Below are 27,692 nucleotides of genomic sequence, written 5' to 3'. Positions count from 1 at the left end.
GGGCTGACCGTGCTTGCCAAGCCTGGAACTGGCTCGCAGCAATCAGCAGCCAGTTGGACCCCGCAGCCTGCTTTTATAGCTGGCTGCTGGGGAGAACTGACCAATGGGAATGGGGGAATAACGCCCACACAAAGTGAGTGGACCTGAGTGAGAACTCCTTGAGTCCTCAGGACATAACACATACAGTCACAAGTGGGAGGGGGATGGGTGATAAGGAGTGATGAGAAGATTAATAGTAATGTAGTGCAGGCTTTGTAAATAGTTGGACAGTGTTGAGGGAATTATTTGTTTAGCAGAGTGATGGCATTCGGGAAAAACTGTCCTTGTGTATAGTTGTTCTGGTGTGCAGAGCTCTATAGCATCGTTTTGAGAGAAGGAGTTGAAACAGTTTATGTCCGGGATGTGAGGGGGTCTGTAAATATTTTCACAGCTCTCTTTTTGACTCATGCAGTATACAGGTCCTCAATTGAAGGCAGGTTGTTGTAATTGTTTTTTCTTCAGTCCTAATTATCCTCTGAAGTCTGTGTCTGTCCTGTTGATTTGCAGAACCAAACTACACAGTTATAGAGGTGCAGATGACAGACTCAATAATTCCTCTGTAGAACTGTATCAGCAGCTCCTTGGGCAGTTTGAGCTTTCTGAGTTGGCGCAGAAAGAACATTCCTTGTTGTGCTTTCTTGATGACATTTTTTATGTTAGGCATCCATTTTAGGTCATGTGATATAATAGAACCTAGAAATTTGAAGGTCTCTACTGTTGATACTGTGTTGTCTAGTATTGTAAGAGATGGTAGTATGGGAGGGTTTCTGCTAAAGTCTACCCCCATTTCTACGGTTTTGAGTGTGTTCAGTTCCATATTGTTCTGGTTACACCATGAGGCAAGTTGTATAACCTCTGTATGGGGATTCGTTGTTGTCTCGAATGAGACCAATCACTGTTGTGTCATCTGAAAACTTCAGTATTTTAACAGATGGATCATTTGAGATGCAGTCATTGGTATATAAGGAGAACAGAAGTGGAGAAAGCACACAGCCTTGGGGGCGGGTGTGTGTGTGCGCTAATTGTACAGGTATCAAATGTGATTCTGTCTAGCTTCATTCTACTGCTTCCTGTTAGGAAGCTTATGATCCACTTGCAAGTGTGTTCAGGTACCTCTAGCTGGTTTAATTTAATTAGAAGAATGTCTGGAATGATGGTATTGAATACTGAACTGAAGTCTACAAAGAGGACCCTTGCGTAGTTATTTGGAGAGTCAAGGTATTGTAGGATGTAATGCAGAGCCATATCATACCATGTTTTCACAAACATGTTTTCATGTTTAACTGCTTCACTTAGGTAACTGAATTGCTGCTTCCTCATTTAGGGGGACCATATCTCAAAGTAGTGTACAGATAATCAAATAAAATATTAAAACAAAACAATATCACAAATTAATAATGGTAAAAATACCATTTATTAATATAAATATAAACATTATAATATTAGTATAAATACATGTATATTAGATAGAAAGGTGGCAAGGGGAAAAAGTCCCGGGTAAAGGAAGTCATTTCAGAAAAGGAAAATCTTCTAAAAGCTGCCCAGGGAAAAGGCAATGAGCACTTAGAGACAAAGGAACTTCAATGCTGGTTAGAACTCAGGTCCCGTGCCAGATTTCATTCAAGAAACCAGTTTATAAGCACTCTATCCTGTTTCTTTCATCTTAGATCCAGTTCTAAGAGAGGAATAATTTTGAAGAGCTATCAGTTCATGCAGAAGTTGGAGAGACAGCTTGATCAGCTTAGCAGCTAGCGCATCTGACCTCAAGTAATGGCAGGATTCCAGTGGTGGGATTCAAATTTTTTTACTAACGGTTCTGTGGGCGTGGCTTGGTGGGCGTGGCAGGAGAAGGATACTGTAAAATCTTCAGTCAGAGGTGGGATTTCTCTGAACACCGAATTGAGTAATTCTCCAAACGACTCAAAATTTCCACTACCCGTTCTGGTCAGAACCTGCTGAATTCCACCTCTGACACTGAATGTCTCGTGATTCTGGGTATTATTCTTTATTATTCTTTATCACATTTAGATACTGCTTATCTAACTCACAGAACAACTCTGGGTGGTGTACAATCAAAAACATATACAATATTACATCTCAGTAAAAGAAAGCAGCTTAACCAATGAGAGGATAATTAAAGTTTAAAAGGCAGGGGGCAGGGGGGGCCGGCTTCCAGCTCCAAAGTTGCAGGTTCGTCTACTCATCCCAAGTGAATCAGCAGAGCCGGGTCTTCAAACTCTTCTGAAAGGCTGCGGGGGGCTGCCTCACTTTGGTGGGGGGCATAGTTATTTTAAAAGGTGAGGGTAATAGCAGATAAGGCTCTCTTCCTGGACTCTGCTGGTTGAAATTATTTAACTGATGGGGTCCATAACATTCCTTCTGTGCCTGGGTGGCAAGGGCCAATGTAATGGGAGAGGGTAGAGAGATTTGCAAGTAACCCGGCCCATGCCATGTAGGACTTTAAAGGTCATAGCTTAAATTGGAACCAGAAGCAAACCAACATCCAATGCAGCTCACACAGCATTGTGCCATATTTGGGGTGCCCAAATTTGCCCACGCAGCTGCAGTCTGTACCAGCTTGAAGCTTCCTGATATTTATCAAGATATCAGAGAGCGCACAGCAATACTCTTGCTGTGTAGAGCATACAGCAATACTTGTAGAGTACTGTAGAGTGCAACAGCAATACTCCAACCATGAAGCATAGCCAATACATCTCTATGGTACTGGTGTATAACAAACTGGCTCTTTGGGAGGCTGTTCCAGGCAGCTGCAGCCAATTGTCCCATTCTGGTTCTAAGTAAAGGGACAGTATGTCTCTGCTCTCCCCTCCCCCTTTGCAGAATGATTTGAACAACCAACAGCTTTTGGCTGAAAGCCTTAGGGAGTCAGAGCATCTGGCAGGGAGCCAATTACCAAAGTCACACAAGGAGAAATTATGTCAGCTCCAGGAAATCCAGGGAGGAACCCCATGCCACGATCCAGGCAACAAGCTAGTGGATCCAAGGAAGAGTAAAAACAGTGATTTTTGTTCAGGGAGGAAGACAGAAAATGCAAAATCCGAGCCCTGAAAAAGGCTGGCTTGCATGTGCTTCCAATTTATTTGCCAATGTGCATAGATGAATTCTATCACAATCAATAATGCTATATATTTATGTCTGGAATTGAACAGAATTAATCTCTTATCAGTCAGTCCCTGTGTGCTTCTTCTGGCATCAGAAAAAATGCATGTTGACAATGATATCACGTTTTACCCAGTTGTGGTCTTCCACTTTTTTATTTTGATGGCTGAAACTGACAGATTTAAAAGAAGGAAGGAAGGAAGGAAGGAAGGAAGGAAGGAAGGAAGGAAGAAAGAAAGGAAGAAAGAAAGAAAGAAAGAAAGAAAGAAAGAAAGAAAGAAAGAAAGAAAGAAAAAGAAAGGCATCTGCAAGAGTGAACATTGACCTGAGATGCTAAAACAGAGGTTTGAAGTAAAGACTTCACAGTATTCTATGATACAAAATGGGACAATGAAACTAAAGAAAAGATGGGAAAGCAGACTCTGTGGAAACATGCCAGGTGATGTGGTGGAACTGAAGGGTAGAGTTTCAAAGCAGGAGGGGAGAGGTGGCACAGTCTGCACTTACACAGAGAGAAAACAGAACGAGCTGAGATGAATTCCATCATACCCAGACACTATTATATTATGGCAGCCTGTGGCCAGAGATGGAATGCACAAGCTCTATTGTTCGGTTTTCCCCCCATCAATAACAAATCCTTTCTTGAATTTATGATGCTCCGATAGTGGGACACCATGTGGTAGGATCTTGCATCACATCTGCATTGCTCAGAGGATATAGCAAAAGCTGGCAGACAATTGTTGATCAAGGTTATGTTGTATTTTATGTGAAGTGCTGCTTCCCTGCCTTTGCTGCTTTTTTGACAGTTTATTACATTCGTTCTACTTCCATGGTTGTTTTAAAAAAATGCTCACATTGCTTTCTGTTCATAACAGCAGCAGAAATTAAAATATAAAACGTGAAAACATACAGTAGCAGTCCAGGCTGTCTGTACAGATTTACCTCAGGGTTCTTCAGCCTCAGAAAAGCTCTGCACCAAAATATAGATCACAAGTGGTAGAGACCGTTCACTTTGAGTTCTAGGAAAATTTGATTAATGCAATGGCCCAGAAATGGAAGGTGCCTTGCTGTGTTTATAATGTTTTGTGGGATTAGGCTTCTCTGAGACGGTTAGTGATTGGGAAGCACCCCAAGATTACTGTTCGAAGAACTTTCAAATATGTAATTTCAAACACATGCTAGTAATGTATTGTACATTGTGAATCTGTATGTCACAATATGCCACTCCATTATTAAATTGTAAATAATAATTTTCCTCAGTTTAGTTTAAAAGAGTTGTGTTAATTTGTGAGAGAACTGGATTTTATATGTATAGAACCACTTTTAGTCCTCATGGTATGTCATAAAAAAGCAATACATTTTACCCCTAACCAGATGAAGCTTTTATAGGGTATTGCTCTACTTAAAACCTAAAAGAATTTTGTGGGGAACTCAGAATGAGGGCACTCCTGGAATATAATCTTCTGTTTCTAATTCTGATTCAACATCCACCAACAAGAAAAAAAAATCATTTAGGACAAAAACTGGAATCATCTTTGAGTGGTATTATAGCTACCATCCATCTGTAGGCCCAGAGAATCAAACTGTAAGGATTTTTAAGAATAACCTGGAGGAAAAGGAAGAACATAATTTATTTATTTGATTGATTGATTGCTTGGTTGATTGATTTCTATTTGAGAAAACATCTCAGACTTGACCATCCACAGTTCTTTTTAAGATAAAGGCAGGGATAGGGGAGCCAGATTGAAACTTACAAGACTGATCTCAGTTCTTTGATGTAGACCAGAGTTGAACACAAACTTCATGAATACTAAAACTACTTTTATTATAGGGTTTTAGTATCAGAATCTTACAACTCTGGATGTGCCTCTCCATCTCTTTATCCCAAAGAGAATCAGGAAAGTTCAACTGAGATGCTTTTTCAAATTCCATTCTTCCTCATCCACAAGGTTCTTTTCCCAGCCATTACATTTACTCAGTAACTCCAATTGGATCATTTTAATCTTTAAATGGTCTTCATTTCTGATGATCCACCTAGTTTATTTTTATTGACTCGATCCACATACTTTAACTTTTTCTTTTTTTAGATTACGCATAGATGCTACTATCCGGAATTTGTTGTAATTTAATAACTTGGGGAGAAAGAGAGGAGGATACCAATGTGGCACTGCTGCTCCCTGCTGGACAATCAAAGTGTCTGGCAATACACAAGCCACTCTGAACCTGAGTAGATCTACCTAAGAAAATGCATAGCAAACTTCAGCAAACATTTAAAAACAAAAGAGAAGCAGTTTAAGGTGTTGGTGATGGGAAGCTTAAAGAAGGAGCACATGAAATACACCGTTTAATTGTTATTCTTGCTTCCAAGCATGCACTAAAAAACCTAACATTGTTTCCCCAGAAAAATGCTTTCTGGTTTAGTGCACCTGGAATCCATATAAAAACATGGAAAATGGTCCAGACTGCTTGCTTTGAACCCCAAAATTCTGAGGTGGATGGACTTTTGCATTGTTTTCCAAGGATTGCCAGAAAGAAAAGAGGTTCCAATTCCCAATCACCAGCATGACTGTGGAAAAGTATTCACTAAGGAAGTTATTAAGTATATACTGGAATCTATGATAAATGAAGAGAGAATAACCACGATAAGTTCAAGGCACCATCACTGGAGAGTTGTGTCTGAGGATCCTAAGAGAGGAGATGATGAGCAAACAGAAACAGCAAGGAAGGGTCAGTACAAGTTGCAAATAGGAGAAGGCCCCAATGGGTCCAAGCGAGGTTAGACAAGCAGTAGATGAATCCCACCCTATGGTATGGAACAAGACTCATCCAAAGGGTCATGAAATTGCTTCTGGCACTTAATTGTTTACAAAGGAGACCTGGTGTCCTACACCTTGGATAGATGTGTAGATGAGGATGGCAAGCTACTAAGCCTGCAGAAACGTCCTCTTTTAATCTAATTAACCCTTAAGGTGTTAGAAAGACCATCTTCTTTCAAAACAGGGCTTCTTACTCTGGGGCTTCGGAAGGAAATTACTTCTTGGGAATGGAGACAGAAGTCAGATTCTGGAATCCTTGAAAGGTACCTTTGACTTTGCATGAAGCCTGAGTTGAAAAGCCCTAGAGCTCTAACTTGGAAATGGCAATGAGAATCAAGAATATAACCTAACTGGTCGTGAAGTTAAGAGATATAGCACTGAGTCTGTTGAGGGAACCATTTCAGCTGTGAAAAAGTTGGAAGCCCCTACAAATGTGCTTTGGAGGCCAACATCGGAGTTCAGCATTTTCTAATGATAAACAAGGCCCAGTGTTCATTCCCAAAGCCTCCCAACCCCACTTTTCTTTCTGCTTTCAGCCCATTCACTGGCCTGCTATAAAAAGCAAGTGGCCCCTTGCTTCACTCTCCTAGCGTCTGCCCCTCCCCTAATGACCTCAAAGGGAAGGACCACGGCAGAAGCAAGGAAGTAGGGGCGTGCATGAGTGCACCATCGTGCCTCCCGTCCCTGTCCTTTTGTCCCCATTTATTCGTACCTATTTCCTGTATTCTTAGTCATGTTTATACTTATACCTATTATCTTGCAAGCGATTGACAAATCAAATAAATAAATAAAAATAAATAAATAAAAAGTAGCTCCCTTGAAGGAGTTTGCTCAGCTGCTTCTCTGTCCTTCTCCTGCAGGTGGCACTGTAGGATCAAGCAAAAAAACAAAGCAGAAATCAATGTAATTTCATTCATGGAAGGGGAGACTTCTTGTCCAGTACTGTCCTATTTAGCCCTGGGGAATGGTGTGGGGCAGGCATTCACAAAGAGAATTCTTCTGTTCCTCTTACCTGTATTTAATATCACACTGGTGTTATCAAAAACCGCTGCCTTTTCTGAATTGAGGTTTTTTTTTTACAAGAAAAGGAATGACAGATACTGTGTAAATTCATAGCTATGCTTGCAATTTAATCTTTAAATAATTCAGAGTAGAACTTTCAAAAGTCATTTCTCCTCAACCTTCCAACACATATACGTACACACAGAAACCTGGAACGGTGTTTTTATCTTACATCAAGGGAAACAGTGTGAATGGGTAAATGCCCATCAACGTAAGAATGGAACTGGTGGAGATGGTGTTATGAAGGGGGACAGTCATAATCCAAAGCCAGAGAGCAAAAAGCAACAGCAAGGTCACAGTTTGAATAATAATGTCCAAGGAGCGGGGTCTTTAAAAAAAACAAACCTTTAGCATTAAAAAAAACAGTGCGAAGAACAGGGAACCTTAAATTGACTTTTTAGGACCTGATAGGAAATGGTCAACCACCAACCTTTTCATACTTGAAGCTTTCTAACCCTTTCACATTTCTGACTGAGATTCACTTAGAACAAAAAGTAAAGGCAAGATGGTTCTAATACATTCTTGCCAATGTAGGGTTTATTTTTTATTAAACTCTCACAAAGTCCTACACGGGAAAACACCTTGTTTAAAAGGGCAGCATTTGTTTGCCTGTTGAGCAGGAAGGTAGATCGTTCCAGTTATAACCATGTAAGTCTAGGCAAGTTCTTCCATTCTACACCACCATGGGCCCTAAAAAAACGGGTTAATGTTTAGAAATTGAACTGGGTTGAGAAAATCAAAAACATTCATGCAATCTGACCTCCAGGTCAATGTTTAGTAGATCTCTGATTCAACTGAAAGCCAAGTGGTAGCTTGACAGAAAGTATTATGTATGTTCTCTGTGAATTATAATAGAATGGCCAGAGATAGCTTTGCCCATTTCATCTAGAGATATTCAGGCTAAATGGATATCGCTGTCACTATAACCTGTCTCAGAGTAAAGTATCTTGCTGGTGCTGATGCTTCTCCACCAGTCTCTTAGGATGTGTGATGACATGTGTGTAATTTTGAGGGGGGGGGGAGGGGGTTGTACAAACGTTCACAGTTCCAAAAGTTCCAAGTACAAGACAGTTTCAGAATCACTCCAATGTGTTGTGGGGTTTTTTTTTAAATGAAAAAAAAATATAGGGAAATTACTTAAATGTTCCCTGGAAAATATGGATTCACTGGGGTGAGACTCCAGTCCACAATGGCTCTGGATGGAGCCAGCTCCTGTGCTGAGATCCAGCCTGTCTCAATAAAGTTTCTCTTTCCATTTTACAAAATAGCTAGATTCAGCCATCTGCCTAACCCTTGGCCTGTTGCTATTGAATAGGCTGCCCTGGCTGAATTGACACGTTGTGCTATGCCACAAACCATATGTAGCTGGTTTCATGTATTACATGAAACCGAAACCAGGCAAACCACCTTGTGTTTTAGCACGATGGGCGAAGCTAATAAATATTCTTTTTTTTTTCTGCACTGGAAATATCTTAAGCTGAAATTTAGGGGTCAAACTTTATTCTCCCAGCTCCTCACCAGAAGAAGTCTAGTGATAATGGCTGTTCATATTGTTGATATGAGATGTTGCCATGGTGCTGAAGGGCGTTGAAGCCTGCAAGCCATGGCTGGGGTACAGGGCTGGGGCAGAGCCTGGCCAGTAGGAGAAACTGGTGGGGGTCACTCCTGATGCCATGATGTTGAGTTTAGAGATGCCAGAGAAGGGAAGGGGTGCCTGGAATTTGTACAAGGTGTGATCAGGTGTAGCTGGCTGGCAGACCTGGGCCAAGCCTTGGAAGTCAAACTTGTAGGCATAGCGCTTGCCGTGAACCTTGGTCATGATGTTCTTGTCGTAATAGTAGCGCAGGGCCCTGCTCAACTTGTCATAGTTCATGTTAGGTTTGCTCTTCCGTTCGCCCCAGCGCCTGGCCACCTCATCGGGATCGAGCAGTTTGAATTCGCCGTTGGTACCTTCCCAGGCAATGCAGTTGAGGTTGGCCCGGTCCGAAAGCAGCTCCAGGAGGAATTGCCACAGCTGGATTTGCCCACTGCCTGTAAAGCCAAGGGAGGGGGTTAGAGAACCTCCTACTCTGCCTGTTAGGAATATAAGTCACCTAACAGGTATTTGGGTTAGAAATATATAAACCAGGATAAACATTTTAAAACTGTATCTTTAAGAAAATGCAAAACTGTAATTAGGTGTGGTTTCTCAAACGGCCATAAGATGGAGCCAGAAACCTGGGTTGTTTAGTCTGAGTCTCAGAAGAGAGTGTGAGCGTCTCTGTTTCCTTCTGTTGGAAAGTATTGCTGTTACTCCATATTTCCTAATTGACTGATATTCCTGGATTTAATGTAAGTCTGATACTGAACTGTTTTTTGACACTGGACTTTGTTACTGGATTATCCCTGGATTGAAAACTGACTGATTTAACCTGTGAATGACTTTGGACTGCCTATTTTGAACTTTGCTTAAACCTTTATTGAAAGTAAAACCCTACATTTACTGTACAGTGTATCTGTATGCTATGTGTGTATTATTCAAACACTGTTCTCTATACGTCTCCCTGTATGCGCTCATTCTCCTAACAGGGAATTACCTCAGCACTGGTTATGGACCCAGACCATACCAGGCTTAGATAACTGAGAGTTAGTGTGAATACACAGTACTGTATACAGACAGCTGTTTACTGTTTAATTGTGGGTTACTATCCTGGTAAAGATGGCACAAGTCACTTCAACAAGTCTATCACTGATAACCCAGTTGGATGGAACAAACTATGTTTCCTGGTCTATGAAATGGAGTCTACTTCTGCATAAAGAAGGTTTATGGAATGTAGTTCAAGACCCACCAGATGTAAATGCTTGGGATCCAAATAATGAGGATGATGCCAAGAAGCTTGCTGACTTTAAACAGAACAACGAACGAGCTCTTTGTATAATTGGACTAACACTGAGTGACCAGCAGCCAGTCCATATTCATGGAGAAGAGTCTGCTGCTAAGGACCAAACAGAGGACCAAACAGAGTCTCACCACTCTGCTGCAAGTCCAGCTTATCGAGATTGACAGTCAGAACAAGATGTTCTGCAGACATAAGGAGCACTTTGGCTGGTAAAAGCAACAGATTCTAGAACCCATCTCCATTTGTACTACCAGTATGGATGCAAAAAGCTCAGGAGGAGCCTGTTAGCACTTTTTCCGACACACAAGTTCTCTTAAAAGCTGTTGTGAGCAGCAGACACATGTGTAAACTTTGCTACCATACTTTGCTAATAGGGGTTTCCTCTTACGGTGTCTGTTCATGTACATATTTATTTATTGCATGTCTATCAGAGGTGGTATCTAGCAGGTTCTGACCAGTTCTGGAGAACCAGTAGCGGAAATTTTGAGTAGTTCAGAGAACCGGCAAATACCACCCCTGACTGACCCCGCCCCCATCTATTCCCTGCCTCCCGAGTCCCAGCTGATTGGCTGGGTCTTCTTTTGTTGCCCTGCACAGGAGAACAGAGCTGGAAAGCAGGTTAGTGGGGTGAGGTGGGGAGGGAATGGGGATTTTGCAGTACCCTTCCCCTGCCACGCCCACCAAGCCACACCACGCCCACCGAGCCATGCCCACAGAACCAGTCGTAAAAAAATTTGAATCCCACCATTGATGTCTATGGCTACCATCTCAAACAAGTGACTCTAGACCAGGGGTGTCAAACTTGCATCGTCACAGCAGCATCATGTGATGTATCGCAACTTTTTTCCCCTTCACTAAACCAGGCGTGAGCTTGGCCAGCGCATGACGTATCTGGGCTGCAGGCCGTGAGTTTGACAGCCCTGCTCTAGACAGTGAACAATCATAAAATCAATTTAAACTAAATACAAAAAAAATACAAAAAAAAGTAAACCAGGAAACAAGGCCATTAATATAACTCAGGATCCCAGGCCTGGACACATAATCAGGTCTTATGAATAGCCCTCAGGGTTACAACCAGTTAATTTCAGGAGGAAGGATATTCCGAGGGGAAGGACCAATAGCAGGAAAGGCACATCTCCTGTTCCTTAGCAGCTGACTTTCCTTGGCTGATAGGCTCCAAGAATGTCCATCCTAGTGGATCAGACGGGATGAATAGAAACCTGGGAGAAGATAGTATCTCAGATAACAACTCAGTCCCAAGCCATGAAGGGCTTTAAAGGTGACAACCAGCATTTAAATTGCTGGTTGTCAGAAACACCCTGGCAACCAATGCAGCTCATGAAGCAATGGTGTTACATGTGTTGAAGCAATGGTGTTACATGGTACCATTTACTACCCGTGCTATTCTGCACCAGTTGAAGTTTTCAAATACTCTTCAAGGGAAACCCCATGTAGAGTCTATTGCAGTAATATAGATGGGAGGGCATGAGGGCATGTGAGCAGAGGCTTCCCAGGCCAGGAATAAGTGCAACTGGCACACAATACAAAGGTACCCAAAGGAAACCTTTGTCACGGCTCCTACCTGCCAATATATATGTTTGCATGTGTACATTTCTACTCTCCCTTTGGATTCCCCAAATCAAGCTTCCCCATTGTTGTATAGTTTCCAGATTATTTTAATATGGGAATCAAAGATATGATTTTCATTCAGCACACTCTCATATTATACTAACTTCTGCATGCTGCACTTTTATGGCATACAGTACTATAGTGCACTGCAGCTGTGTTAACACAGCAAGAGCTCTGGCTGTCTGAAAACCAACAGATAGCAAAGACTTTTCCCAGCAATGCTGAGATTTGAACCTGAGACTTTCTGTATGCAAATGACGTGATTTCTGCTGAATCGTACAAAATTAATTTAGTCTCATTATAGTCTGCATTATAGGATTTAGGCAGTGCTATGTTCCAACAGACTAAGATGATTAAACATCTAACTAGGAATTAATTTGATGATTCTAATTTCTACTCCACATTTTGAATACGATTATTCCATCTGTTTATAATTTTTTATTTTTGATGCCCTGAAATTGTACCCAACGTTTTACAAAGCATGAACGATTTCACACAAAGAATTATAATATCATTTACTATTTAACAGTGTAATTTATATCCTTACTATTATGGCAAATTTTTAAGGCGGCTAACAATAGTTTAAAAAGATTTTAAATAATGTTAGGATATAGATTACTATTAGCATGAAATTAGATACTCCAGTCATTTCACAATGAAAAGCCGGCGAAAGAGATACATGACTAAGAGGAGGGTGGGGAGATGCAAGCAGATTCATTCCAGAGCTAAAAGCAGTGTAACACATGGCCCTCTCTGGAAGCATCTTTTTAAAAGCTTCCCTGGGAGTTTTTATCCTTGGCTGCATTCCGCCATTCAGTTAAACACATTCTTCAGGGTCTTTCTTGAATGCAATAAACATGGTTTCTTTATCCTTACACGGGTTTTCCTCTGTGCTTCTAAATTTTCCACAACAGTTATTCCAAAACTCAAGATAGTTACTTTCTAGATTAGATGGGTTGCTGATATTTTATTAACATAAGACAGAAATATGCAGCTGCCAGATCCATCCTTGAACTCCATTACCAGCTAAGCTGGTTAGTAACTTTGAAACCTGGGTTTATTTAACATTTTCACAATCACGTGGGGTTTTTTTCCTTCTTCTTGGAAGAAGCAGCATTACTTCAGGCGCATTCCTTCATGGAATCTAACTAGCACTGTTCCATTGAGTTCCTTCTGGGAAAATATATGAGGGAAACTACTGACACTTGAATGGCAACAAAGGTACATTTTGGGTGCCTTTTGAGTGTGGAAATAATCACCAAGTAGTTGGCTATTATGCTTTTATTTGTTTTTCTTCCTAGTCTACTTTCCAGCATTGAGTATTGATAGGGTTTGATCTTACTTAGCTTTACATGAGATAATTAGGGACTGTACATGGTAACATATGACATGAATATATACGTATAGTCTGTCTGTCCCTCCATCCGGCCATCTGTCCATCTCTATCTCTATCTCTATCTATCTATCACCTACTGTATCTATTTACAATAAGGACATCATGGTTTACAATTATCTGCTTCCAAGCTTTTTTTCTTTTATTTCGTTTATTTCTCTAATCTATAGGCCTAGCCCCATTTAGCTTGAGATTCAACAGCTAAGAGGCGACCTGTTCAAATTATGGGAGATGCAATCACTTTTCCAATACCAACCCATTTGTAGGTGGGAGGAGCTGACAATTGTAAGCATTTGCAATATAAAAATCAGAGTAGGTTCTGTCCTTCTCTTAAGATCCCTAACTTCCTGTTGGATGCTTGAAGTTGTGACAATTCTTAGCAAAATTGTTCAGCTAGAAATAATTAAAGTTCTGTTTTCTTTCCAGGACTGGAATAATGATAATCTGTATTACAGTCACAGATCAGCATTTCTAGGATTAGAATATCCGCAGTAAGAGATGAAATGAGAATTAGGAAACCTATTTTTTTAACCCCGATATTTAGAAATAGCCTATCAATTTATTATTGCAATTTATTCAAAACAGAGTCTACTTATTTCCAAAGAAATTAATGTTCCAAATAGCTAAGAAGCAAAATCAGTATCTAACTAGCACTGCTCAGAAGCATGTTCCATTGAGTTCCTTCTGGGGAAATATATGAGAATATTAGCTATAAATCATTAATACAGATAACTAATAACATTCATTGTTAGATGAGAAATTTGAGGCCTATCCTGAGTAAGGATAAAAACAAGAAGACCACCAAATCAAACCAAAATCTTGTTAACTGGACTGAATAACCAATGTTTTTTTTGCTGCAACCATGGCAAAAAACGGAGTTCAGCTACCAAGGGAAACAAAATGAAAGAGCTCACTGCCAAGAGGCATTGGGGAAGCAACGTATTGATAAATATAATTAATCCAATCCTGCTGGTATTTAAGAATGGAAGTTGGATTGTCTCTTGGCTTATTTGTCTAGGGCTGGATCACACATCACAATGAAGCCTTGAAGCTTCCTTGCCACAGCTAGGGGAGTGACGCATGATGGTGGGTTAACTCACCCTTAAACCAGCAATTTTCACCCGGAGTATTTTGAAATAATGTGAATTTTAATGGGGAGTATTTAAGCTTTCCATTTTTAACTAAGATCTAAACAAAGATTTTCAGGCTTGTAGCAGGATGAGGAAGTGGGATTTCACAGTGGATGTAAAAGAGACAATGGCCTTTAAAATGTGAAGGGAAGGGCATCTTTTAAACTTCCTTGTACCAGTAACAATAATGAAAGTACAGGTAGTCCTCGGCTTACAACAGTTCATTTAGTGACCATTCAAAGATACAATGGCACTAAAAAAAGCGACTTATGACCATTTTTCACACTTATGACCTTTGCAGCATCCCTATGATCATGGGATCCAAATTCAGATGCTGGGCAACTGGTTCATATTTATGACCATTGCTGTGTCCCAAGGTCACGCGACCTTCTGACAAAGTCAATGGGGAAGCCAGATTCACTTAACAATGGGATCACTAACTTATCAACTGCAGTGGTTCGCTTAACAATCGAGGCAAGAAAGGTTGTAAAATGGGGCAAAACGCATTTGGCAAATGTCTCACTTAACAACATAAACGTTGGGCTCAATTGTGGCTGTAAGTCGAGGACTACCTGTACTACGTCAGAGAGGGGTGGGTAAGCCATCTTTTTCACTTCTGACCTGTGGGTTAGTTACATGCAGCTCTTCCCAATGAATAAATAAAAGTTGGATGGGATCTGTTCTGCAAACTCATTTGCTTGTGCAAACCAACCCTAAGATGTAGGAAGGAACGAGCTGCCCTTTCAAACTATGTCGCCTCAACCACGCCTCTTGAGGAACCAACTCAGTCACCAGGCTGGTAGACTCCGCTTCTTCCAAGCTGGTGTGTCCCCCCGGATGCCTTGGACTACAACTCCCATCCTTTGCATGCAGTGGGTCATTGCTTTCTTGGCTTGACTGGGACAATGGGCACTCAATGTGGCATATCTCAAAGCGTCGCAGGCTAGGGAAAGATCCACGCGGAGCCTTCTCCATTAAAAGTCAGTTAAATAAAACTTGGGAAAGGCTTGTCCTGTTTAGGAAGGGAAGCGGCCTGCATCTTCGGAAGAATCCCGGTTGTCCTTGTTGCAGTCCTTTGGGGAAAATGCTGGTGTGGAACAGTTGCAGCAACTCCATCCACAGCTCCCGGGATTGGAAGGACTGCGGCAAGCAGATGTGGGAGGTCCTCCTTCTTTCGATGCTGGTTGAAGTCTTAAGCGTTTTTTTCTGGGTCGAATCATCATTTCCATTTAAATGAATTTAAACGGACCCTACCGTTTTTTACTTTTATGAAAGATGTCACCTCTGTTCTGCTTTCCTTTACTCATTGGTAAGCATCACTCATATTTAGAAGCGATATAATGTCCAACCTTGACTTTGTGTTTTTTTTAAAAAAAATACAGTGAAATAAAGAGAGGGGCCCCCATTCAAGTCTTCTCAAGAAGCTAGTCGGCTGCACTGAAGCCAAAATAAAATTTCAGGAGTTGAAACACTCGGGCTGGTTTCCTTTGCTGGAGAAGCGTTTGCAAGTCCACACCTATTTTACGCTCAAGGGTGCAGTGGTGCATCAGCCATTAAGCAGACTAAGCCCGTGCTTAGGGCACCAGGCTCAAAGGGGGGGCACCACAAAGTTGAGAATATGGCTTGGTTGGTACAGTTTATACAAAGGAGTGAGGGGGCACCAAGATTTGTCAGTGCTTAGGGCACCTTAGTGAGCCTTCATCGGCTGCTAGGTGTTTCCTCTTTCCCCACTTAAGAGAGAAATGACGAATGGCCCTTCCTTAGACATGAGGAGCAGACCTGCCTTGGCATAGCTGACCTACCTCTTCTAACCTTTGCTTTGGCGGTTAGGCTGATTTTTGAAATGCGTATGGGCGGGGGGGGGGGAGAGTCGCGTTCGAGGCAAGGGCCCCGTGAAAGGAACTGATTTTGCTCCGCGGCTGCTTCTTCGGAGGCTGACCCTAAGGAGAGGCGGAAAGCAAAGCCGTCCAAAGCAGGGATGCTGGCGCTGGTCTGGTTCCTGCGCCGGGTGTTTTATTCTGTGAGCATTTGCTCTGCGATACAATTCACGATACGTGGGAGGAAATTTTCCATGCCCTTCCGCACTTTTGTGCGGCCATTTCTTGCGACTCTGGCTTCGTCGGCGACTCTCTTTGAATGGTTTCCCAGAAGGAAACCCGGCACAGCCCTAGAGAGTCTTGGGGCATTTCGAAATTCGCCCCGTGTATCTTTGCAGGAACATTCGTGGATCGCAACGCGCCGGTCGAACGCAGGAAGATCCTCGTCCATTCCAAATACAGACCCCAATTTCTTCTCTTCTATCCAGTTTAGCAGTTCGATGTCTGGGTCAGATGACTCTCTCAAGCAATCCTTTCCCCAATATTTTCCTCTTCCTTTCCACACACCCTCCGTGCATAATCTTGCCCTCTCCGGAATGTATGCCCCTTCGGAGAAATGTGAACAAGAGTAGATGATACTAAACGTGGCGTCTTGAAGAAGCGGCAACAATCTTCGCCGGGTAAGTCCCCGTTCTTAGGCAGAGGTGTTAAAAGCGCATTTAGCACTCCAGAAAGTGGGCTCTTCCAAGAGAAGCTGATTTTCCCAATCCTTTTAAGGGAATTTCTATTTCAAAGTGAACCGTCTGTTTTAAGCGCTGGTGCGAAGTACCGGGCCGTTGAACCAGAAACTCCCGCGAAGGAGGATCCGATACCACATTAATCAGAAGACGTGGTTCTGGAACCCCGGGAGTTTTTATATCTTTATTTTTAAACAATTCCCCCAAATTGACGTCGTTTTCAGAGAGCAAGAGATGTTTTCCCTTTTAGCAGAGTTATCTTGGCGCAGATTTCCAAGGACTACATTAAAAATAAAACGAAAGCTGAAAGTACATCTGCATTAAGTGCTCTGGCTCGATTAGATGAGATTGTTCGTTTGCTTTGCGTCAAGGTAGGTGTGATGCAGGTGTGACTGTGTGATAGAGGCACAAATTAATTTGATGTGGATAAAATCTCTCTTCAAAGGAACAGCCATATCCGTGTTGCTGTGATTTTTTGAAATAGTCATTGCATTGCAATATTCAAAGCTACTTTTAAAAAATCATTTCTCCTAATTCCAGATTGTTTTTGTTTATTTCAGTCCCACGCAGCATTCATAATTCATTGAACAATTATTTCTGGGCGTATTTAAAATTCTGCTCTGAGTTCACCCAATCAGAATGGGTTAGAAATGTTTTCCACCTTGGCTGTATCTACCACTTTAGGCAAAGGATGCGCTTGGGTGAGGTACCCTAAACCCTTCCCTAAGTAGGTAGGGAGAGAAACCTCCAAATATAATGTAGGAAGGAAGGGGAAGGGAAGAAATGTGGGTTCCTATAATGAAGGGGGGGGCTCTTTTGTTCTTGGAAAAGTAAGTTGACAACTCAGCCCACGCAAACCCCATCCACCCCCACACACATACATGTGTGCAAACACCTTTGCATCACTTGCAAACAAGATTACGGACCTGAGAACCTTGTGTTTGGGGGGGAGGGTCAGTTTTGCAAAGCTCTCCTAAAATTTGAGCTTAAGGGACAAGGGAGACAAAAGTCCCTTGGAAGCTTTCGTGGGCTCAGCACCATCCAAGCGGCCTCAGCCTTTAAAGAATTATGTGCTGTTCTGTTTCAAGCCCTATCCAAAGGCATAAAGATGAACGGGCGGGTGGCCACTGTGAGAGCTGCAGCACAAGCTTCATTCAGGACAGGGTGGGCGATGAATGGGCGCTTTTCGGCATCCAAACAAAGAGTTAGAGGAGCGGAGGATACCAAGTGGTGAACTTTTGAGCCAAGTGGAAGAAGCAGTTTCCCTTCCCAAGAGACAGCATCTCTCCAGAGCAGCTCTCTGGAGCAGAAACTTGGATGCGCCGATCTTTAGTAAAGGGTGTTTTTACAGAAGGAGGACAATGGGCACTTCATACATAAATGTGGGCCATTCAAAGTATGGTTCCAATTTTAAGCCAAGTAAGTTGATACTCTCATTTAAAACGGTAAAAGTAACCAGTTAACAACAGCAAAACCCCAAGGTTTTGTCCACGAGCCTGGTTTGCTTCTTAGTGCCATTTATTGGATCACCGACTCCAGTGGTCAAATAAACTAGATCCCTTATGCAGTGATAAGGAGTGGTTCAAAGGAACCACGTCCTCTTTCAAAGGCGAAGGGTGGCCGGGAAAAGTCTATCAGGTTCAAGCATCAGCATCTAAAGGGAGGATTAAGACAGACCCTGCCAATCCGACTGCCAAAGCACACACAGCACACTTACCCGATCTGTTAGAGACTTTGCGGCTGCAGGAAAAAGCACGCAAAGCTCTCCTCGTGTTGAATCTGGTTAGTTTGTATTGGGAGAACAGGCCATTTGGATTACTCAACGTATAAAGTACTGTGTGAAATCAGCAAGGGGGTTAATTCAATAACTTGGGCATTCCGGTTTAGAGTTAGACGGCTCAAATCTCTGAGTCGATGGGGCTTTCGGAGCCAAAACAAATAAACGGCAGCTTTGCGAGGAGGGTGTTAGAAGTCAGATAGTTCCCATTCATTGGGCTTTCGCTTGGGGAATAGCTAACCTCGGACATGGAACTCGTTCTAGCTCCGACCCGCCTCTTGCTAAGAACCAGACCGTCTCAATCCCGGATCAGACTTCGCCTTTGGCGCATTTTGAGCTTAGTTACCCTTCGCGATCGGTCCAGCTGGCCCCTTCGCACCTCCAATGCCCCCTTCCGTTGGCTTCGAGACCACCCAAAGTGAAATAAACTGCCTCCGCGGGGCAGGGAAGAAAGCTGCCCAATGCGCCCTTTTCACCGTTGAGAAGCGCTGCTCCGTCTCACCCCCTACCCACCCCCGCGACGTGGGACTCAGACCGACTGGATAACCAAGACCCTCACTGAAAGCAGGCATCTATTCTTCGAATGAAGCCCTTTGGGACAAGCCAGTGGGATCGCCGTTTCTTAAAAGCTTCATTTCCTCCCTGCTCCGGATCACTTCTGTAACAAACGAAAAGAAAAAAGAAAAAAAACAACAACCGAGCTTACCTTTCTGAACCCCTGGTCCCAGAGAGCCCCACGTCTGGGTTTTGCCTTCTTTGAACAAAGTTTCCCCAACCGGATCTGCAGGAAAAAGAGGGAGGGGGCGGTAGGTGAGGAGCCCAAAACCCCAAATCGAAGCCGATCCCCGCCCGCAGCTTCGGTCAGCTCATCCTTTAGCGGGAGCAAAAGAAAAAAAGAAAGAAAAAATCCCACGCCGTTCCCCGAGGGAGCCTCGCCTTCTTCCGAGTCCCCCGCCGCCCGCCCGCCTCTGCCGCTCCCCCGCCTCCCCGCCAAGCCGCTATGAAGCCAGGAAACGCGTCCAGGAAAAAGGAAATCCGACTTCCGACGGGAGCCGTCGGGGCCGCTTTAAAGAGGGAAGGCCGAGGCAATCAAGGCGGGGAGGGAAAGGGCCCCGATTCCCTCAGCCTCCCGGACAGAAAGCAGCCGCGCCGGGCCCGGGAAGAGTTTCGAGCGGCTGGGCGGCCGAGCCCGCCTCTGCCCTACCTGGCAGGTACATGTTGAGCAGCAGGGTCCGGGCCGCGCCGCGTCTCATGGCAGCTCTGCGCGCACCCCGCGCCCGCGGGGGGTATTATGGCCTTCCCCCGGGAAGAGGGTGGCTGCGGCTGCGGTTGTTATTATTATGTATTGCCATCGCCGCCACCCGCCGAGGCCGAGCGCAGGTTCGGTGAGGCGGGGGGGGCGAGAGGAGGGGCGAGATGGGGCGGCGGGAAGGGGAGGGCAGCAGTAGCCGGGCAACGCGCGAGGGGCGCGCGCCTGCAATTTCCTCTGCGCTTTAATTAAAGGCGCGGCGCGGGCGCTTATCGGCCCATCAGACTTTAATAAAGTTTCCCCCCGTTAAAGATCGCCGTTTCTATGGAGAGAGGCGGCCGTAGCCGCCGCGTTTTCCGCCTCCTTAACTCTTTGCAAACAGGCAACGCCTGGCCTGGCCTGGCCTGGCCTGGCAAGGCCCGGGCGGCACCGGCGGCGCTTCTGCTCCAGCGCTTCTGAAGCAACAAGCGCGCGAATCTCGCCTGAGGGACGGGGGGCCCTCCGGGTCTACTCCACCAAAGCTCCAGTTTGGGCGGGCGTGGAGGCGGCGGCGGGGTGGAAAACCTGGCCCGAGGCTCTGAAGGGGTGGGGGGGAAGGCGCTGGCCACTGGCTCGGTCAAGGGAGCCTCTGGCCCTAAACTTTTTCATTCAGTGATTTCCCAGTTTTCTGTACATACAGAAAGCCCTTTCAGAATTCATTTGGTTTATAAGGGCAGAAATGACATTCAAAGCCTGAGCCCTAAAGAGCCTACTTTTTTTCTTCTTCTGCTCTGACACTGTCTGGTTTTCTTAACTTGTGTGGTTTTCTTAAGGTTTTTCAGAAGGAGTTTGCCATTGCCTGCTTCCCAGAGTTGAGAAAAAGTGACTGGCCCAAGGTCCCCAATCTGGCTTCCTGACTAAAATGAAACTAGAATTCCTAGTCTCCAAGAGTTACTTACCTGATGCTTTAACCACTACGCTAACCAGTTCTCAGAGCCTGTTAAGTGAAGTCCAAATCAATGAGGGGATCATGAATAGCTTATAGACCCTGCTTTCCTAACTGATATCCTCCATATCTATTAGATTCCAGTCTCCATCCCTCCCAGGAAGGCTGGTTAATACACCTGGAGGCCGTATTACACTGTTAAATGCAATCAGTATCTATATGAACAGGCTGTAATGCAAGGTGTTTATCCTGTTTCGCTTCCCAGGGAAATCTCACAGACCTCCTGGAGTTCTGGCATTGAGATCACTTAGATTTCAGGCTTCATGGTTTACATTTGTTTTCATATCGCTGTATTCATTCACCAGTTTCTAACTACCGGTACAACCTAACAGTGTAGAATCATGGAGGTGGAAGGGAACTATTTTAGGCCATCCAATTTCAGCACTTGCCTGCTCTGTGTAATAATCCAAACCAAAGTAACCCAAAGAGATGGCTGTTTAGCCTCCATTATGCATCTGATAGGTGGCTCAGTGGCTAAGACGCTGAGCTTGTTGATCAGAAAGGTTGGCAGTTCGGTGGTTCAAATCCTAGCAATGCGTTACTTGTCCCAGCTTCTGCCAACCTAGCAGTTCAAAAGCATGTAAAAATGCAAGTAGAAAAATAGGGACTTTGGTGGGAAGGTAACAGCATTCTGTGCACCTAACAGAGATGAGCAACAACCCCTAGAGCTGGAAATGACTATCTGTGCGGGGAAACTTTACCTTTACCTATGTATCTGGTGAGGTTGCTATGCACAGGTGTATCCAGTACCCTTGATAATCCTTGGGTCATTTCTATGCTGTAGCTGTAGAAAGATGCTGGATGCCTTTCCTCTTGTTTGTTGAGCTGGCAGAAAACTATATGACCTCCGTCACATCTCTGTCCTGTTTGAATTCCCAGTCATACAATCACCTGACTCCTCTCCAAGGCAATGGATGATCGAATCTAACACCTTGAGGCTGCACTTAGGAAGGTGTCACAGGTGGGGAGGGGGAGAAGAATTGTACCTTAAAACCTGTACAGCTAAGGATGACACATATCTGTCTCATTCAAGGTAAAAGTAACGTCATGCAGATCCAGCAGAAAAATAATGTTGATGGGACATGGGTTTTGTTTTGTTTTTGCCATGGGGAGATTCAGATGAGGAAAGGCTCTCAACGTGCAGTGTGTCTCTTAATATTATTTCACTTCATTTCCCAAAAATCAAGACTTTGAGGGAATTTTTCCTTGATTTAAGGCTGTTGCATTGAACAACATGTGTTGCATAGCATTGTTTCTGACTCATCATAATGGGTAATTATTGTGAGTTCCACATAATGTTCTACTGGAAATAGATGTAGAAGAGTAATATTGCGTCAGTTTGCACAATGTTCTTTCACAACCTTTTCATGAAAAGAAGTTTTTTGAAATACAGTGATTTTGTTTAAGCCTGTGGTTTCTGTCTCCCAAAATTACAATAAACTGCAATTTTTTCCAATGATGCATTATCTATAACCAGAACCTGACTCCAGATGTTTCACCTAACCCCTATGTTAAAACACAAGACACAAAGAGTAGATTTAAAAATAAATATTTATTTACAAATATCAAAACTTTATCCTACCCCCCCTACACAAACACACCTACTTGGATCACCCCATTTGTTCACTAAACTTTTATTATTTTAAATTTGCATCTCTACCCAGCAGAGACATCTAGTGGCTGCTTGTGGGAAAAGTGAAGTACATTTTGTGATCGAGAGCAGATGGCAGCAGTAGAAAAGGATGGGTTTTGGTGAAAGAAGAGAGGAGAGGAGAGGAGAGGAGAGGAGAAGAGAAGAGAAAGCACTTGAAGCATGGCCAAAAATCATATGCTTTCTTTTTCTCCCCTTGTGACTGCATGATTTACAGTAATTATGGGTGCACTTCCTTTACTGATAATATGGATCAATGGATCAGGTGGTTCTCACATGTTCCCACATGCTGCAACATAGACTGCTGATAAGAGGCCTCAGTTCCTGTTATGAGAGATTTTTCAAGGGATTCTCTTCCCTATAAACTAAAAATGTGCAGAAGACAATGTATGTATGTATGTATGTATCATATGTGTATGGCCACCCATTTCTGGTGCTATGACTCAATGCATGCAAACAAACCAAAAAAAAAAAAAACAATATTAGAAACATTCAGGAAATACAGAAATATTACTATAAAAAAAACTAAGAACATTACATTACAAACAATGTGGACAGTCATAAGACCCCGCCCCCCTCTCTCACACACATACAGATACGTTGTCCAGTCTGGTGGGCCCAGTGATGTTTTCTTGAGGAAAGTGCAAACCAACACTTCTTTGAGAGGCAAAGGAAAGACCTCCTCACCCAAGGAAGAATTCACCACTGCTAGAATCAACTCACATGACATTTCCTGCTTCCCATATAACTTTAATTAGCCAGGAGGGGCTTGATCTAAAGAGTACCCTGTCCACTTTCTTAAGCCCAATAGGTCCATTCCCACATAACAGGGTAAAACTCTACCCTGGGAACTAAACCATGACCAGCACCAACTGTGAATGAATTGTAGCCATTTTGACTAGCAAATGCATTGCAAATTCTTCTGCATGAGTCTCTAGTGGGGTCTCTGAGACACCTCTACTAAGAGGGCACAGATTGTTCAAAATAAGGTGGTAAAATAACTATCTACAGATGCAGTAAGGGTGGAGAAGTACTGTGACTTCACTTCCCGCATTGCCATGAGGTAGTTCTTAAGAGTGGCTGTATTCAGTGTTTAGCTGAGTTTGTCCCACACAACCTCAGCAACATTCTAGATGTCTTGTTAATGTAATGAAGATTTAATAGCTGACCAGCTGCTGTAAGATTGTAAGCCAAGATGATGAACTGAGCATGAGTCAGCAGGGTACTGCCACTTTAAGAAGCTGTCTATAGAAGGGAGGCTATGTGAGGGTCTCTCTCTCTCTCCTCATGTTCTATCTCCACTGTAGTTCTCAGTGTAGAGTGATTGATTGCCTGGTATTTGCCTGCCACATGTATTGATGTATATACTAGTCTTGTATATAAACCACTGTTAAAAGACAAAGCCTCTGTGTCCTGTGTTTTGTTCTTGGGTTATCTCACAATAGTAGTCATGCTGTAAACACTCTGACATGTCTCCTGTTTTATCTCCTTCAGTGCTTCTGTATAGAATAAAGAGTGATGGGATCCATAAGACGGGAGAGGTCACATAGGTGTGATCCAATCCAAAGCCTCATTCACTTCTTAAAAGGGACTCAGATGGAGCGTGCAGCAGAGCAGTAGGAACAGTCCCCAATTCCCTCTGAAACCCATCAGGGAAAACTGATCTAATAAGCCCAGCCTTCCTGTGTGGAAAGTGGTGCTAGAGAATCCAAGGTAATCAGGACGTAATCTGTCCAGGTCAAGGTGGACACAAGGCATTCCTCAATCCCAGATCACGCTGTCACTGCTTTGCCAGGAAAGCAGATCAAGTGTGTTGATCACTGTTCTGTGTTGAGCTCTGGATCACCTGGCTGGGCTCTTGGCTGTCGTGGTAGTCATGAACTCCTGGGTTTCCGCTGACTCAGTTCCAAGAGAAGACAGATTGACATCTGCCAGAACCATAATCTGGGGGAGCTAATGCAGCAATGCAGACAAGCAGCTCAGGCAGGGAGGTTGCTGTGCAGTAGGGAAGCTGGTACAACAGCAAAAATCTGACCGATCCATAGAGCCCAACTTAACGAACAGTGTCTCTCACACCTAGCAATCTGTGGAGCAGTACCTCTGAGAATCCTGAGAGATTTTTGGATGACAGTCACCTCACTTCCATGCCTGGCCTGGAGCCTCATCTGATGCCACACCTGAAACCCGGCTGGGTGCATTTAAGAAAAGGCTGTTACTTTTTTCTAACACAACCAGGCCATAGTCACACATTCCAGGTTGGTCCTCTCATCTGTGACTAACTCACAAGTGGAGGAGACCTTATTATAGGCTGACTTGGCATTTTGCAAGTGCGGCCTAAAAGCCAGGCACCCTGAAAATCAGCTGACCGGGCACTGGGTTGGGTTCAGGGAGTTGGAACATGGACCTGGAATGGGACACTGGGCCTGCATTCCCTGAGAACCGCCTGCTCTCCCGTTCCTTATGGTTCTTCCTTCTTAAAAATAGCAAGAAAGAAAGAACAAAGCGGGACTGGGGACTGGATTTCCTGAATAAAGGGTAAATCAGGTAAATAAATAGGCTCTACCTTTTTTGTTAGCACAGTATATGAGCTTTGCCAGAAAAATAAACACTTGGGAGCATGTGGGGTTAAGTGTTCAAACCCAGTTGGTTTCCATATCATTAGTGCTGTTGCTGTATCACTCGGCCTCTGGCACTTTCTTAAATATCAAGATTAGGACTGGTGGGGGGTGGTTTGGAAGAGAAGTTCTCCGCTTCCTGCACTCTTTCTTTCTGAACCTCCTGCAAAACCAAGCAGGCTACAGTTTTTCCTTTCCCCCTTGAAAGAAAGACTTCTTGCACTTGCCCGGGGCATTGCCCATTAATTCTACGGTAAGAACTGAACTCACAAAAGCTGAAGGAAATGGACAACTCCTGAAGTTCATTTTTAAAAAGTGGGAACGTTGGCTGAAGAAGTGTCAAATATCACTGTGTGCGATGGGATCCCTTGTGCCAGGGGTGAGCTTCAAAAATGTTAGCAAAGAGTTCTCTCCCCAGTTGTTGGGTGGGCGTGGCCAGGGTGGGGCGTGGCCTAGTCAGCCTCCTGCACCACGGTGGGGGGGAGAAGGGTGTTTTTGCCCTCCCCAGGCTCCAGAGGCTTTCCCTGAGCCTCTGGGAAGGTGAAAATGGCCTCCCCAGGCTCCGGAGGCTCTCTGGAAGCTGGAAACGGGCTCATTTCCAGCCTGCCTGAACTCCCGGGAGGCCCTTTTTTGCCTTCTCCGAGCCCTCTGTGTGCGTCGTGCACTTACCTGCATCCAAAACGGGCCACATGGGGACTCCTGGGAGGGAGGGGAGGGATGGGCAGGGCCAGCCAGGAGTTGGATTTGGGGGTTCTCTGAACTGCACAGAAGCTTAACTAGGGGCCATCCCAAACCCCTGCAAACCCCCAGCATCTCACCCCTGCCTTGTGCCCAGTATATACAGAGTCAGAAGTTTGAACCCTGGACATTCTCCTCTGCCCCCGTGTTTGGAGGGCTTCTCCAGTCAAAGGCCGCTGATACTTAACGGATGGAAGATGCATTTTTGCTGATTCACCTTTCGTGCCCCAGACTTGCTTTAGCTGCCTGAGTCCTATTAGCCAGCCGCAGGCAACTGAAAACAAGCCCAGGACAAGTAGGTATATGACTACGGAGCAGTCGTGATCAGTTTGGATTCTTGCTTCCCGAAGCTTCCTATAAGGTCTCTGAAGAAACGCTGTCCTGAGCCAGTAATGGAAATGGCTATTAAAGGCCTTCTCCACCTGGGTGAGCAGCTTGATTGGCAGAACAGGCAGTCAATGATCTGCTCAAGTTCTGCTTGGAGCCCAGGAAATCCCACCTGCTCTCCAGGAGAGGTGCAGAATTCTAGATCCAAGCAAAACATGGTTGATACAAAGAATGCTGAGAGCAACATCTGGATTCTCCCTTCTCTGCCTTTAGTTCCAAGGCAGGCACTTTGAAGGGGATCTCAAAATTGGTGAACAATCATCTCTGCTCTTTTTGAGCTCTCTGTTTGAACTCTGCCCATGCACAGGTTATGAAGGGGTAATACGGAGGTTTGGAACAAACCATTTTCATTAACTAGGGAATAGGGAAGATGGTTAAAAAAAAAAGAGGTTAGGAATAACTATTTACTACCATCGCCTGCTTAAAACTGTGAAGCCTTGTGAACAAACATCTTTCAAGATGACATTTGAAGCCCCCAAAGCCAAATCAATTGTATATCACTTTTAACAATTGGATTTTGCTTCTGCTGGTTGTATGGAAAGATAAAGAGTCTCTTTATCACAGGGAATCCTCCTTGGTGCTCCACTTCATTTTTGATATTTTCTACCCTAAACCAATTGCTGGGTATCTCTGGCAAAAGCCTGGAAATGAACTGAATTACAGAAAGAGCCCTGGGACATGTAAGACGCTTGTAGTCAAAGAAAACTCTTCTAAAATCTTGACAAACTGAGGTCACTTTGCTTTGCCCCAAAACCCTATTAGGACTGCAGCTGGGAGTGATTTGGGGACAGGGGAGTGAGGTAGAGAGGCAAGATAAATTCCAGCTTCCAGAAATGAGACACTGGGAGGCAGGAAGTTGATTTTAGCCCATCTTGAGACAGGCAAGATAAATAACGCAGCTTATGGACTTTTTTTTTTCTGTTGAGATCTAGAAAACCATAATCTATGGCTCTCTCCCACATGGAAGTGTAACTAGCACTTCATCTCTAGGTACAGATCAAAAATGAAAGATTAAACCACTTTGGCTGTAAGAACAGCCCAGTTTGCCTTAGTTGAAAGAAAGAGCTTTTGCTCTCAGCTGACCTGCCCTTTCTCACCAGAAATAAAGCAATCTTTTACACCTGCACTACTCCAGGAAGTTTCCTCTCCCCTTGAAGCAAGAAATATAGTGGCTCCTTCTGAACCTCCGTTCCCTTCTCTCACGCACCAAGCATTGGAGCGTATGCCCATAACACAATCCACCACGTTCTTTGTTTCTACTTACCATCAGGGCTGCTGAGGAACAGAAGCTGACGTGGCCCTGGCTGAGAAAGCTGCAGGTTTGCTACCTGTTTGGGAAGGGAAGGGAAGGTAGACCACAAAGCTCTGGCTAGGAGGCTGGAGGTGTGGAGGAATGTTTGTGCAAGGGGAGAGGCCTGCAGCCAGCACTTCCTTATTGGAGACTGGAAAGGAACAGCCTCAAAATAGATCGTTTGTGCCAAACAATACAGAGGAGGAGGAGGAGGCAGCCATCTGTTTTGGTTTCAGAGGCTGTGTGACAAGTGAAAAGAGCCTAGCTGAGCCAGACCCCATTATCACAGTGCCAGCAAGTTAGCTCAGTGGCTCATTGGTAATAATGGCAGAGAGGCTTCTCCGAAGTTATTCAATAACATTTTCCTTTAAAAAGTG

At 44.0% G+C, this 27,692-nt stretch overlaps 1 protein-coding gene and 1 long non-coding RNA gene across 2 annotated transcripts; both read right to left on the bottom strand.

Moving 5' to 3' along the window:
- Positions 1–7,080: 7,080 nt before the first annotated feature.
- Positions 7,081–19,962, bottom strand: FEV (FEV transcription factor, ETS family member). The gene is made up of 3 exons (XM_026708125.2): positions 19,604–19,962; positions 19,106–19,180; positions 7,081–9,068 (listed from the first exon to the last, which is right to left on the bottom strand). Exons 1-3 carry the CDS (start codon positions 19,650–19,652, stop codon positions 8,566–8,568), a joined length of 627 nt encoding a protein of 208 aa, XP_026563910.1. The 5' UTR covers positions 19,653–19,962; the 3' UTR covers positions 7,081–8,565.
- A 2,204-nt stretch (positions 19,963–22,166) lies between these two features.
- LOC113441234 (uncharacterized) lies at positions 22,167–27,408 on the bottom strand. Its single transcript, XR_015740830.1, has 2 exons — positions 27,289–27,408; positions 22,167–22,649 (listed from the first exon to the last, which is right to left on the bottom strand). It is a non-coding gene; the product is annotated as an uncharacterized LOC113441234 (long non-coding RNA).
- Between the last annotated feature and the right edge of the window lie 284 nt (positions 27,409–27,692).

The sequence above is a fragment of the Pseudonaja textilis genome, chromosome 1 (assembly GCF_049901715.1).
Source record: "Pseudonaja textilis isolate UNSWEBS1 chromosome 1, rPseTex1.2, whole genome shotgun sequence".
In the NCBI taxonomy this organism is placed as follows: domain Eukaryota; kingdom Metazoa; phylum Chordata; class Lepidosauria; order Squamata; family Elapidae; genus Pseudonaja; species Pseudonaja textilis.
This window is presented reverse-complemented; position numbering and strand designations above follow the sequence as displayed.